Genomic DNA, 14209 nt, shown 5'->3' on the forward strand with positions numbered 1-14209 from the left:
GATGGTTCGCGAGACTTCCACCGCTCTAGAAGCTTGGGAGACCCTGCGTGAGTTCTTTGTGAAACAGAACTTGCACAACCGCGCTCAGCTAAGGAAAAAGTTGCACGACTTCAGTATGAGTGCTGGTGGCAATCTTATGGACCATTTGCTGGAGTTCGACGACCTCTGTCTTCGTCTCGCTGCGGTTGGCGACAAGGTGGATGACGACGAGCGTCTCATCATCCTACTAGGAAGTCTCCCTCATGAGTATGACGCAATGGTGAAAATCATCGAGGCTAGAGACACGACAACCCTTTTTGAGGCAAAGGAGATGTTGCGACGCGAGTACGAAGCGCTCGCGCAACAAGACAAGGAGGAAGCCGCGTTCAACGTCCGCGGGTTTCGTGGCGAACGCAGTCGAGGCGACCTGAACGGAGCTCGAAACCAATCATCGCGTCGCGCTGCTGGGAATCGCAACCAGCGCGGGCAATGGCGCCGACGTCAAAATGGGCAAAGTCATGGACCTATGAACGGGATTTTCCAGGACGTCGCTTCGGACAGGGCACAAGCAGTCGAACTGCCCTCATAGGCAAGAGAGTGCTGACAGTGATGAGTATGTCTTCTCCGCAATGAGCGAGGCAGCAACGGCATGGCTGCTTGACAGCGGGGCTAGTTATCATATGACTAGCGAGAAAAGTGACTACAGTCTTTTGCCTGAATAAAGAACACCAGATGTATATTCAAAGTCCAAGGTGATCGGACTATACAGGCAAAATGCTTGAGCCTCGAAAACAGCAAAACACTAAATTATGTTAATTGAGAATGAAGCTGATATCAGCCTTACTAAGCAGACCGGTGTCGATGTCCTCGGTTTGCGGTCTGTGATTGGCGGAATCGTTGTAGATACCATCTAATTGGCGGAATCCCAAGTTCAACCCTTCTTGTAGCAGTGCAAGTGGCTACAACTTCAGTAACATAAGAAACAGAAGATTATCAGCTTCTACCTGTTCTTTATTCAGGCAAAAGACTGTACACCTTTGGACAGCGTACTCGACATTGCGGTCGCAAGCGGGTAGCATCTGATCGCTCGAGGAGTCGAGTCCGTGACTTTCACACTGGATACTGGAAGCATGATCAAGTTGACAGGCGTTCTGTATGCGCCTAGACTGGACAGGAAGCTGTTGTCCATTCCCGCTTTGGCCGCTAAAGATGTAGACGTCCAGTTTCAGAAGAACGGGTGCCTGATCTGTGTTTGTAGATCTGCGATTTGCTTCATCGAGAAGCGCGGGAAGCTGTATGAGCAGGGATGGCAAAAAAAAATATGGAAGGATTTTTTCAAAATAAAAATATCGAAAAATATTTTTATTTCCATTTTTATGATATTTTTACCATTTTTATACATCAAACCCCGCTGAAACGGATCGCCTGGAGCACCGTATAACACAGTAACTACCTGAATACTGGCGTCAACGCGTACTGACGAGTGGGCTGCCACCGCAGGGCTACTTCAGCTTCATAGGTGGCGGAGCCGATTATGCCGATCGAGGTCAAGACACCTGAGGACTTCAGCGGCGCCATCGGCGAGAAGCAGCCGGCCACCGTGCAGTTCTCGGCGCCGCGGTGCGGTGGCTGCAAGATGGTGACCCCTCAAGGTGACGCAGCTGACGGAGAACGAGTACCTGGCCGTCAAGTTCCTAAAGGTGAGCACCGAGGCGTCTGCAAGGAGATTGATGTGGACTGCTTCCCCACCTTCCGCGTGTGCAAGGACGGCGAGATGACTGCGTCACACGTCAGCAAATATAGGGCCCCACCTAATAGAGCGCGGTTGTCAGATTGTGTCCGATACAAAACCGAAGTGTTTTATTTTCGTACTTACACGAATAAAAATGAAAAAAATATTTTTATTATATTTTTTTCACGGATAAAAATATTTAAATATTTTTTTTGCCATCCCTGGTATGAGTGGCGCGCGGAGCTCAAGCCTGCGGCACTTTCCCCAAGTGAGACCGCAGCCGTATCAGTGCAGTCGACGGATGAATCGCTGTGGCATGCCCGGCTGGGCCACCCCTGTGCGGAGCGCATGATGCTGGTAAGCAAGACTGTCGTTGATGTTCCGAACCTCTCTCCCATTGACAAGGGAAATTCTGTGTGTAAAGGATGTGCTCGCGGCAAAATGAGCTCAATTGGTTTTGCTCACACGTCAGGAAGTACCGGGAAGACAACTCGTGTGCTTGATTTGATCCACAGTGATGTCATGGGACCGATGAAACCCGTTTCGCGAGGTGAAGCTCGATTTGTGGTGACTTCATTGATGATTGTTTCTCGCTACGTGGTTGTCTTTATGATTAAGGCAAAGTCGGAGGTATTGTCCCGATTCATGGAGTATAAGCAGCTCATGGAGGTCCAAACTGGCATGCATATCCAGTGTCTTCGCACGGATAACGGCGGAGAGTATGTGGGAAAGGCATTTTCTTCCTTCTGTGTCAAACACGGCATCGCCAGACAAACTACCGTTCCGTACACTCCACAGCAGAATGACCTTGCAGAGCGAATGAATAGAACACTGGTCGAGATGGCACGTGCAATGCTCTACCACCAGCATGTTGACAAGGCTTAGTGGGGTGAAGCTTTGAACACCGCTGTCTACCTGACAAATCGGCTGCCAAACTCTGCGCGTAATGGTACAACACCATTTGAACTGATACACACCGTGAAACCTTGTCTAAAGCATGCGCGCATGTTTGGATGCCGTGGATACGTGTTTGTCGACAAGGCCAAGAGAACCAAATGGGACGCGAAGTCGCATCGGTGCCTGTTTCTTGGTTACGCAAACGGCACTAAAGGGTATCGTGTCTGGGACGAGGATCGCACCATTATTGAACGAGCAATCTCCTGTTTCATAAGTCACGAACCCTACCGATGCTATGACTTCCCCACCTGTTATTGTAATCGATGACGGAGAATCAGTGCCAACTACACCAGCTACCCCCAGTGGTGATGATGGTGGGGAGCTCATGGATGTAGATGCGGATGAGATCAGTATGGACGTTGACGCTGTTGAACCAGATCCGGATGCTATCGTTGGTTCGAGAGCCGCAGCCCCACTCACCTTGAGAATTCGATTCCGACAGGGGGAAGTGCACTTGGTCCATCAGTGCTACCAGCATCCAATTCACAACGATCTCTTGGTTCTGAGCCAACAATACTCCCAGTGTCTCAACCCCAACTCGCTTCCCTAGAACAAGTGCACAGGCTCGGCGAGGACACGGAACACACTGCTAGTATGGTACCCTCTGCTAGCGTCAGGATCTTGTTTTCCATGGTGACCGTAAGCCGGTAGCGCGAGATGCAAACGCGCACGCTCAGTTCCAAGGGAATGGCGACATCACAAGGAGAATTACTCTTGCTTTGTCACATGACCCTATTCGTCCAACTTCATTACAATTGGAGAATGGAGCTGCATCACCAGCTCCGGCAAATTTCCGTTCGCTAGTTGAGTTCAGGCGCAGAGACCACGATGATCATGATGAACACAGCAGCATGCGCATACGACTCGATGATGGCTTTGAAGTAGCCATGTCCGCTGCTGATACACCACTCACGTATGCGAAGGCAATGGCCTCTCCACAGGCAGCCGAGTGGAAGGCGGCCGCCCGAGCTGAATTAGCCGTACACATCCGTAATCATACCTGGGACATCGTCAGACGTCCACCTGGAGCCAAAGTGATCGGCCAGAAGTGGGTGTTTGGTGTTAAGGTAGATGCGAATGACAACATCACAAGATACAAGGCGCGGTTGGCCGCACTAGGGTTTCTGCAGACCCCAGGTGTTGACCACATGTTCACGTATTCCCCGGTTGCTAGCTAAAACAGTCTGCGGGTGTTCTTTGCAGTATGCTGTGAACTGGGGTATTGCCTTAAGCAATACGACTTCGAAACCGCATGTCTCAATGGCGACCTAGCCGAAACGGTGTACATGACAATTCCGATGGGAATTCGTGCACCAAGTGGAAGATTGTGCATTCTACGACGAAGTTTATACGGCCCTAAGCAAGCTGCAGCGGTGTGGTTTGCTGCGATTCGCGATGCCCTACTCCATATCGGCTTCCATCAGTACCGAAGCGATTCTTGCTTCTTCTTTCACAATGACCCCAGTGGTCCAGTCTTCCTGGTGCTTTACGTGGGTGATAATATCATATTATGATAATCGGGTGCAAGGACCCTTCCGAAGCTGCAAAAATTGCTCAACAGCTTGACGATAGCTTCAAGCTAAAGTCTCTCGGTGATGTGAACTTAATTATCGGATGGAGGTTCAGTACAGTCGTGCACCTCTAATTCGGCACCGGTATCAGCCTATAGCCTGTGAGATCTAATGATAACGCCCGACTGGCTGCGCAAGTACCTCTGCCCATCACCTTCAGATGATTAACCTCAACGATTTTTTTCCCTTTTAAAGGAGGGATGACACTTTCAAGGATCTCGTTTCAAATCTTGGTGCGAAGACCATCAATACAAAAGCTCAGTTTAATTTTCGCCGCAAAAAGCCGTGACACGTCGACCATTCTCCAACGTCTAGTTGACTCTCTTTCAATTAGCCTGAAGGTCAGTACCACGACAAGAAGGAAGACGCCGAGCTCGACATGTTCTCCAGCGGAATTGCATACACACCAGTGGAATCCTCTTTATGAATTGGCTGTCTGAAGGCTAGCGTGATCTGTATACGAAGGCAATCCGTATTTGTTAGTGCCACACAGGAATTGTGTCAAAGACTGACATGGGTTTCTACTGAGTTAATGTAATAAAACTCAGTGGTTCCACTAAAGCGGCTGTTTCTGGTCTCCTTGTGTAATTGGTGGCTTCGCAGCTTTGATATGGTCCACCCTGCCGAATTAGAGGTGCATGACTGTATCATCAGGAAAAGGGGGAGCTATTCCTCAGTCAAACCCAATATATCAGGCTGATGCTTGAGCCCTTCGGTCAGCAGCAAGCGTCAGGAGTCCACAACCCATCTATTATCGGCCAAGATCTGCGCGCAAACATCGGCAGCAGGGTACTGTCAGACAGCCATCTCTACCGAGAGCAAATCGAATCACTGCTCTACGTTGCAAACGCATCCCGCCCGGACATATGTATCCCAGTGTCGCTACTTGCACAGCACGTCGAAAATCCATGCGAAATGCACGGGAAAGCTGCTGTTCGCGTGCTTCGATACCTAAAAGGGACGATGCATTTGGGTTTGAAGTTCACCCGATCACAGTCAAGTTCTTTCACGGTTGTCAGGTATAGTGATGCGAGTTTGGGTGGTGATCTCGCTACCCGTCGCTGTAACGGGGTTACACGCACAAGCGGCTACAAGCCACTTGTGATTTAACAGATAAGATATCTGTTAAAAGTTTTAGATACTTCCTCACCTTGGTGTAAGTCACACCAATGGATACGTTGAAGTGGGCCACCGCAATGAGTGGTCCACACCTACCCAAAGATTCTATTGGTAGAAAGCAGCATATTTCTACCAATTAGAGACGTGCATATTGGCGGGGCTCTGACAGCCAGCCGCTGTCAACCCCTTTCATAGATGATAAACAGTTTTAGCAGATTTAGGAGGAAGATCAATTTACAAACAATACAGTTCTCATTTTACCTAATCTAAGTCACTTGGAGATTTACCTGATTTAAATTATATTTGTGTATTCAAATATAATTAACTCAAGTTAGTACTAAGTACTTACGCTTCCTCATACACGTAGCGCGACGTGTAAGCTAAAGTAGTGAGTCAAGTTAGACCCACTACACCTGGTAGTCCGTCCAACGACCGACTACTTGACGTTCGTACGAGGTGTACGAACGCGGAGCCGATAAACACATGAGCACGGAGGTGCCTATGGAGAGCTCAACAAGCGTGCAACACATGTTGCACACGCTGACTGCCCTCACCTGTCCGACCCAGAGTGGGAAGCCCTTCAACGACTGTCAACAGTCATTGGAGAAGCTACGATGCTGCGTACGCTATCGCCGACGGAGCAACATGGTGTTGCTCTGGGGTTCATCATGAAGGAGCAGCGTGATGCTGCTTCCTCAGTGACGGCGTCGTCAGGGACGACACCGCGTGCTCAATCATTGAAATTGAGCGTAAGCAATTACGTGGGAAGAGAAGGCGAGCCTCTCCTCCGGTGGCTTGTCGAGATCGACACAGCCATAGCGGCTCGACGCACCGTCGACCCGCTGTTGAAGGTCGCGTTCGCCATGTCCTGCCTTGGCGGACGCGCAAGGAGTTGGGCGTATGGACGCCGACTCTCCGATCCTACGTGCTTCAGCACGTACGAAGTGTTCAGAGAGGAGCTCAAACAAGCGTTTGAGCCCCCGCAAAACGAGTTCCGGTCGAGGGCGGAGTTCCTCGACCTTCAGCAGGGTAAGCATGACGTTCATTATTACGCGCAGCGCGCACGATATTTGGTATCAAATATCGTGACTAACCCGATTGACGAGGCGACCAAGGTCGTCATGTTCATGAAGGGGCTTAGAGATGGGCCTGTGAAGACCTATCTCTTCCGAGAGTACCCGAGTACTCTCGAAGCTGCGATCACTCTTGCCATGCAAGAAGAGTTTAGCCTGCGGCAGGCTAAACTCCATGCAAACGTGCAGAGGCCGCAACCGCGCCCGGTAGTGAGGACGGGAGGTCCAGAACCAATGGACCTCTCGAACGCAACAACTGCTGGCTACCAGCAGCAGGGAGGCAACGTGCGATGCTTCCGTTGCGGAAGGATCGGTCACTTTGCACGGGAGTGCACAGCTCCCATGCCCCCTGGAGGAGGCCGTCGTTGCGATGCTAGGCATCGCCGCGGACCAACAAAATACGCGAACATCCAGTAGGCGCGGGGCGCTCTACTGGTAATGCAGTCACGCGTGCCGACATCGGACACGCGACACTGAGGACTGCAACCCCCAGTGAGACTAGCTCTCGCTGCAAGAAACAAGATGACAGGCCGAACCTAGTCATCCTGAAGGTTTACTCGAAGAGAGCGAGTGACTCTATTCGAGCATTGGTAGATTCAGGCGCGTCGAGCAACTTTGTTCGTCTACAGAGCCTGCCGAGACTTGACTTCGAGGAGGTAAATGTACCTCGAAGTCTTCTGGAAGTACGACTGGCAACAGGTGCCATCGTGAAGACCGAGAAGCGCGTCATGAACGTGCGCTTCTCGTACAAACAACGAGTGTTGTCGAACACTTTATCGTCCTGGATCTGGACGATATGTTCGACGTGGTAATGGGCATGCCGTGGCTTGCACGGCATGACCCGGTAATTGACTGGAAGAAGCGCACGCTCTTGCGCTTCGGTCGCGACAGTGGAACAGAGAGCGATGGCCCTGTTAGCGCAGCACACGCACCGGCAGGTGCGCGCGGCTCGCCAGCCGAGACAGCGCTAAATGCTGCTGTCCCGGAGTGCCCAGGAAGTGCGCGAGGGCGCGTACAAGTGAGACCAACGTCGGCAATGCTGCCGACGTCAGAAGAAAAAGATGTGCTGGTTCCGGGAACCAACACCCACGTTCAAGTGTGTAAGGGGCAGTCCCTGACCCGAAGAGGTCAGGTCGACGAACGACGCACTCTCGATCATGAGGGGCTCCGCCAATGAATGGCGTCGAGGTGACAAAGGCGTGTCAACTCCGGGAGTTGACGCTGCAAACAGTGCGGACGGTTGCAAACGTACCGCACTGACGCAATTTGCATGTTGTCGTACAGTCGGGCTGCACGACGAAGCGCCATGCGATCAAGCCGGGCTTGATATCGCGCGCCCGCAGACAGGGTCTGCCGGCGAACAACTGTCCACGGCCGGGCCTGGACCAGAAGAACAACTGTGCGGAGCCGGCCTCCGCACAACAAGAAGACGGCGCATGCGAAGAACGCTGCGCAAGGCTCGGTCCGGGACGGAGACGCCACAAGAACCGTCTGCTGGGCAGACTGAGGCGGTGACGCCGGACGTCGAGACGCAAAGCGTCTTGACGCGCACCGATACGGGATTCCAGTATCAGGAAATGGAACTCGCTAATCCTCCGACGACGGCGTCGGAGTTGACTTCGCTTCCAGTCATGAGCTGGAAGCGCTTCACGCGCGACTTGCACGATGGACGCATCGAGCAAGTCTGCGTTCTTTCGGACAGCGAAAGAACGAAGAGCGAGAGTGAAGAGCTGAGGCAGCTCTTCATGGAAAGTACCACTGAGAGTGATGACACTCTCAGTGCGAAGACGAAGCGAGAGCGCTTCGAGGAGCAAGGCTGGGACTCGCTGAAGTCGAGTCCCTATTACGACTTGTTGAGGGAGTACAAAGATGTATTCCCGGAAGAGATTCCTGCGGAGCTTCCGCAGGATAAGGGCATCCAGCACGAGATTGATCTCGTGCCGGGCACGAAGTACTGTGTCACGCGGCAGTGGCCACTGCCGCGAGAGCAAGTAAAAGCAATCGACGACTTCTTTGAAAGTCGTCGCGAAGCAGGACAAGTGCGGGAGTCAAAGTCCCCGCACAGTGCTCCGACGTTCTGTGTCAAGAAGCCACAGGGCGGATGGTGCATCGTTCATGCGTACACCAAGCTGAACAATGCGACGGTACCGGCGTAGACACCGATACCACGAAAAAATGTTATCATCGATTCGATGGCCGGGAGCACCGTTTACAGTGCTCTCGACTTGCGAGATGGATTTTATCAAATCCTAATGCGTGAGAGCGATATCCCTCTCACGGCAGTGAGCACGCCAAGCGGCATGCTCCGGGAATGGCTAGTGATGCCACAGAGACTCAAGAACGCCCCTGCGACTTTCAACAGGTGCGCGACTTCGCACCGAGCTACTTCGATGATGTGTTCATCCACAGCCGAGCTGTTGATGGGAGGACCGACGTAGAGATGCACAGGGTGCGCCTCCGGAAACTACTTGAGCTTATGCGAAAGCATAGGCTCTACGCGAACCTGAAGAAGTGCATCTTCGGGGTGAGCGAGATACCCGTCCTCGGGTGTCTCGTAGGAAAGAATGATGTTCGCCCTGACCCGGAAATGGTTAGAGTGATCAATGAATGGCCAGCGCCTTCAAGTGTCAAGTAACTGAGGCAGTTCCTTGGCTTGGCCACATAGTTGTACAAGTATGTGGAGGACTACGCGGGCAAGATCCGCCCGCTGCCACAATTTCTTAAGAAAGAAGCTGTGTGGAAGTGGGCAACCGATTACCAGAAGGCATTCGATGCAGTCACGCGGGGCTTGACTGAGGCGCCGATCTTGGCAGTGGCTGACCAAGATCGCCCATTTCACGTAGTGTGTGACGCATCCGATTTCGCGATCGGATGCGCGTTGATGCAGCACGATCACGAGGGTCGTGATCGTGTCGTCTACTACCAATCGCGTCAGCTGAAGCCAGCTGAGCGCAACTATCCGGTGCATGACAAGGAACTCCTTGCCATGAAATATGCACTCGCAAAGTTCCGAGTGTATCTACTTGGAAGTAGACCGTTTGTGGTCTACACCGACCATGCATCACTGCGCACCGCGGTGGAATCGCCACACATATCACAAAGAATGGCGAGATGGCTCTCATTCTTTGCGGAGTATAACTTCCGGGTCGAATACAAACCCGGAAGATTGATTGTGGTGGCCGACGCGTTATCACGTCGGCCGGATTACGCAGAAGCTGCTGACGTCAACGCCATTGACGCCATGCGTTCGAGCAAACCCACATCGTCTCTATTGAACGATGTGAAGGCCGCGTACGCGCACGACGCGGACACGAAACTCTTGCTGGCCTATGGCACAGCGCCTTCTGACAAGTCCCGTCAGAAGCTGCCCAAGCACCTTCGTGCGCGTGCACACCGCTTTCGAGTGCACGACGGAATACTGCTTTATAATGCAGTCGACGACAACGCGGATCGCGTTGTCGTGCCGAATGACCATGACCTGCGACTCAGAATCATGTACGAGTATCATGATGCCCCGACTGTGGGACTTCTCGAACGTGAGAAGACATACGTCCTTCTCACGCGCGACTTCTACTGGCACCACCAGTATAAGTGGGTGTGCAAGTACATCCGTGCTTGCGAGGTATGCCAACGCGTAAAGCCTGCGCCATTCGCGCAGGCTCCTTTACAATCACTACCGACTCCGTCGGAGTGTTGGAAGTCCATGTCTTTGGACTTCATCTTTGGTCTTCCCCCGGACAGCGGAGGGAATACCGGTGTTGTGGTCTTCGTCGACCGCTTCAGCAAGATGGTACATCTTGCTGCGGTGCCGGCAGAGGTGACCGCGAAGCAGACGGCCCGTCTGTTCGTCGACATGGTGTTCAAACACCATGGCATGCCGACCGACATCGTGTCGGACAGAGACCCGCGCTTCACAGCGCACCTGTGGTAAGAAGTGTTTACACTTCTTGGGAGCCAGCTTTCAATGTCGACTGCGGATCATCCGCAGACGGACGGTCAAACCGAGCGCGTAAATCGCGTGCTCGTCGACATTTTGAAGAGCTACGCTCACTCGTCCCAATACTGGAGCGAGTGCTTATCGATGGCAGAGTTTGCCATCAACAACTCAGTTCATGCCTCGACCGGGCATACACCGTTCTACGTGAATGCCATGCGGCATCCACGTCTACCGAGTTTACTCGGAGTGATGGCTCCCACTTTAAGTGGAGGAGGATCTGCGACTGCAATACAGCAGCCGCAGAAAACCGCTGACACTTGCACAGTGTCAGCTGCAACAACAAACAAAACGCATGAGTCTGCGCAGACTCCTCCAACAACAATGACAAAGACCACGGGTCTGCGCAGGGCGCAGACACCGCGAAGAACCACGCAGAGGCTGGGCCTCTAGCGGAGAGCGAGCTGAATGACTTCAGTTCGGATGCAATCGACTTCATTAGCAAAAGACCAGCCATAATTCTGTTTGTCCAGGATGCGATAGCAGCTTGTGTTGATCAACAGAAGCTGAACGCGGACAATGTGAGCAGAGGCAACACAAATGAATTCAAAGTTAGTTCATTTGTTTTGTTAGCTACTCAAAACCTGCCTAAACATGCAGTTTCGGATTTCAGAGCAAGTAAGCGAGCTCCGCGCTTCATCGGGCCGTTCACTGCGTTGGCACGGCACGGCAACGCTTACACGCTAGACATACCGTCTAGCATGCGCCTCCATCCGACCTTTTACGTCGGAAGGCTGAAGCCGTACCTGCAGCACGAATCATCAAGCTCGGCTGACCCGAAGCCTCGGCAGGAGCCGAGGCAGAAGCGGAAGCCTTGGCCTCGGCGACGAGCAGCCTCTCCTCCAGCACGCGGACGCGCTGGAGCAACTCCTTCATCCGGGTCCCCAACTCGACCTGGATATTCGAGGCGGTCTGCGAGACCGCCGCGACTTGAGCCTTCTGGTTCGCCAGCTCCTGCTTCAGGGCGACGAACTCAACGCCCTGCAGACGCTCCACGGCGGTCACCCGGTCGTGGAGAGGCGCGTCGGGGCGTGTTCCCACCCCCGCCACCGCCGATCCGTGACGCCCGCGGCTCAACCCGCTGGATTGTTGAGCGGATTGTTGACCATAGTATCCCGAAAACGAACCCTCAAGGGGCTCGTTTTCGTATTCGTTGGAGAGGATTTCCTCCCCATCAAGATACATGGGAGCCGCGGAACGTGTTGCTGGAGGACGTTCCGGAAATGGTGAGGGCGTACGAAGAGCAGTACGCGCTGGCGCAGCGGAAGTAGTGCGAGCGCTGCGGTCATCGCTAGCGCCCGAACCCTCACGTGCTAAGAACTTAGCACGGAACTCTTTGAGGCTTTCGGGCACACGGAACGACGTGTACCCGTTCAGGTCGCGGTCGCTCAAGCGCGCCGCGCCTGGGAAACACTTCGCGCACTGAAAGCCATCGGGCACAGCGCACGGCACGTTAGCCTCCTCCGCAGCGCAACGTGGAGTTACTCCAACTTTCCACGCTTCGAGTACGTCTCGAAGCGATCACGCGCTTGCTTAATCCGATCACGGTAAGCACTCGGCTTCTTGTTGAAGTTCTCAACAAAAGCGTTCCAACTTTGACAAAGTGCCTGCCACTCGGGCACTTTGCTGCGAGAAGATGTCTTCTTGCTTTGAAACCATCGGAGCTCACGGAAGAGTCCGATGTAATAATCGCGCCTTTGATGCGTCTCCGCATTAAAGTGCAGCTCGGCAGCCACGGCGTCATCTTTGATGGCGCTGCATACGTATAGCGGCACCTCATTCGGAGGTACCGAGTTCCTATACCGGTCCAAGATCTCGGACGCGGACGGCATCCACGGATCGCGCGCTGCAGGCGCAATGCGCGGAGAACCTTGAGTTTTGGAATCACGCGCTGCAGTTGCAGCGCGCGGAGAACTGAGAGACCCAGCGGAAGCGAGTGGGGTATCACTCTCAGTTCGCGAACGCTTCGAACTCGAAGCGTCCGATTCGTCCCCTTCACGCGGGCTAATGATCTTAGCGTGGGGGTCGAGGGATTCGCTCGACACTGAGTCTCTGCGCTTTGAGGACGAGTCCTTCTCGTCCTCCATGCCTTCATCGTCGTCGTCGAAGTCGACGACGTCGCCATACTTCGCCTTCTGGCGCTCGAAGTAGTCATCGATGGAGAGATTACTCTCCACCGCCTCCGGGTTCTTCTTCTCTTGGGGCGTGCTCATCGTTGAATGAGCGCGGGTTTCTTCTCCAAACGCGGAGAATTGACGAATTCAGAGATTGACGTGCGGGGACCCCGCGCGTCTAACCTCAAGGGGGGATGGTGTAACGGGGTTACACGCACAAGTGGCTACAAGCCACTTGTGATTTAACAGATAAGATATCTGTTAAAAGTTTTAGATACTTCCTCACTTTGGTGTAAGGCACACCAATGGATACGTTGAAGTGGGCCACCACAATGAGTGGTCCACACCTACCCAAAGATCCTATTGGTAGAAAGCAGCATCTTTCTACCAATTAGAGACGTGCATATTGGCGGGGCTCTGACAGCCAGCCGCTGTCAACCCCTTTCATAGATGATAAACGGTTTTAGTAGATTTAGGAGGAAGATCAATTTACAAACAATACAGTTCTCATTTTACCTAATCTAAGTCACTTGGAGATTTACCTGATTTAAATTATATTTGTGTATTCAAATATAATTAACTCAAGTTAGTACTGAGTACTTACGCTTCCTCATACACGTAGCGCGACGTGTAAGCTAAAGTAGTGAGTCAAGTTAGATCCACTACATGCAGGCTACTGAGGTCGGAGAGATTTGCGGAATGGCTCATTCGAAAGAGAATTTTCCCGCCTTTTCGTACGGTACGCGCATCGACGGATATCTGGACGGTTTTGAATCTACTGGACAACGACTTTGACGCCTTTTCGTCCTTAATGACAAGAATTTGTATCTGGAGGCATGAACCTGAAACGTGTCTGAAGCTGAAATATGTCCTTCCCGGATATCAGCTGGACATCCACGTCGACCCTTTCGACCACCGGAATTCTGGTGGTGTGAGGATGAATGAGTTGCTGCGGGAAGCGCAGCCCGTTCCTTTGCGCTGTAACTCTCGGAGCCGAGTGGGTAAGCCCAGCCGGACGACAGTGAAGCCAAAGAGAGTAGAGCCGAATTTCAAAGCGAGGTGCTTCGCGAGAAGCCGACTGACACACCACGATGGATGATACGATCACCGAAATTTCGGCGGTGGGGTCGGTAGCGAAGCAGGGGCCCACGTGATGGAGTGCTAACCTCGGTCGACGGTGCGCGTATTTCCTCAGGACCTCCCGGAGGTTGTGTCTATGTGGGTGTCAGCGGAGCGAAACCTGATGGAACCGACGGGGCACCGCTTGTGTCAAAGCCTCGGTGAGTACCTCAACCGATGGAACCGACAGGACACCGCTAGTGTCGGAAGCCTCGGTGAGCACCTCAACGCCATCCTACAGTGGAATGAAGGCAAGTGAAGCCATCACCGAGGATTCAAATGGAGAGGATGCACTGCAGCAACAAGGCGCATTCCGTACCAGAACTACGGAGAGAGTGAAGAGCCCGGGCGGTCGAGACGGACAATTAACGCGAAATGGTGAAAACCGGAATCGAAGACGGCCAGATGCTCGCCAATGTGGTGGTTTGCGTCGAGGCGGGGGCAGTTGTGAGGATGCGAACCGCCCATAATTGGCACGAGTCAACCGCGCGACAGCGACCCGAACTTTGTTCGGAGCGTCGCGGTGAAGGAATGCACGCGGCTGCATGTGA

The 14209-nt window shown here is 53.0% G+C and overlaps 2 protein-coding genes across 2 annotated transcripts; both read left to right on the plus strand.

Annotated features, from left to right (window-relative positions):
- Position 1: 1 nt before the first annotated feature.
- Positions 2 to 568, plus strand: IUM83_18656 (putative polyprotein; the record flags this gene model as incomplete). Its single annotated transcript, XM_067943666.1, has 1 exon — positions 2 to 568. The coding sequence occupies one exon, from the start codon at positions 2 to 4 to the stop codon at positions 566 to 568; it is 567 nt and encodes a 188-aa protein (XP_067786181.1).
- A 945-nt stretch (positions 569 to 1513) lies between these two features.
- Positions 1514 to 13917, plus strand: IUM83_18657 (putative thioredoxin; the record flags this gene model as incomplete). Its single annotated transcript, XM_067943667.1, has 2 exons — positions 1514 to 1768; positions 13735 to 13917. The coding sequence occupies 2 exons, from the start codon at positions 1514 to 1516 to the stop codon at positions 13915 to 13917; spliced, it is 438 nt and encodes a 145-aa protein (XP_067786182.1).
- Positions 13918 to 14209: the final 292 nt, after the last annotated feature.

The sequence above is a fragment of the Phytophthora cinnamomi genome (assembly GCF_018691715.1).
Source record: "Phytophthora cinnamomi strain GKB4 chromosome Unknown Contig70, whole genome shotgun sequence".
Taxonomy (NCBI): domain Eukaryota; phylum Oomycota; class Peronosporomycetes; order Peronosporales; family Peronosporaceae; genus Phytophthora; species Phytophthora cinnamomi.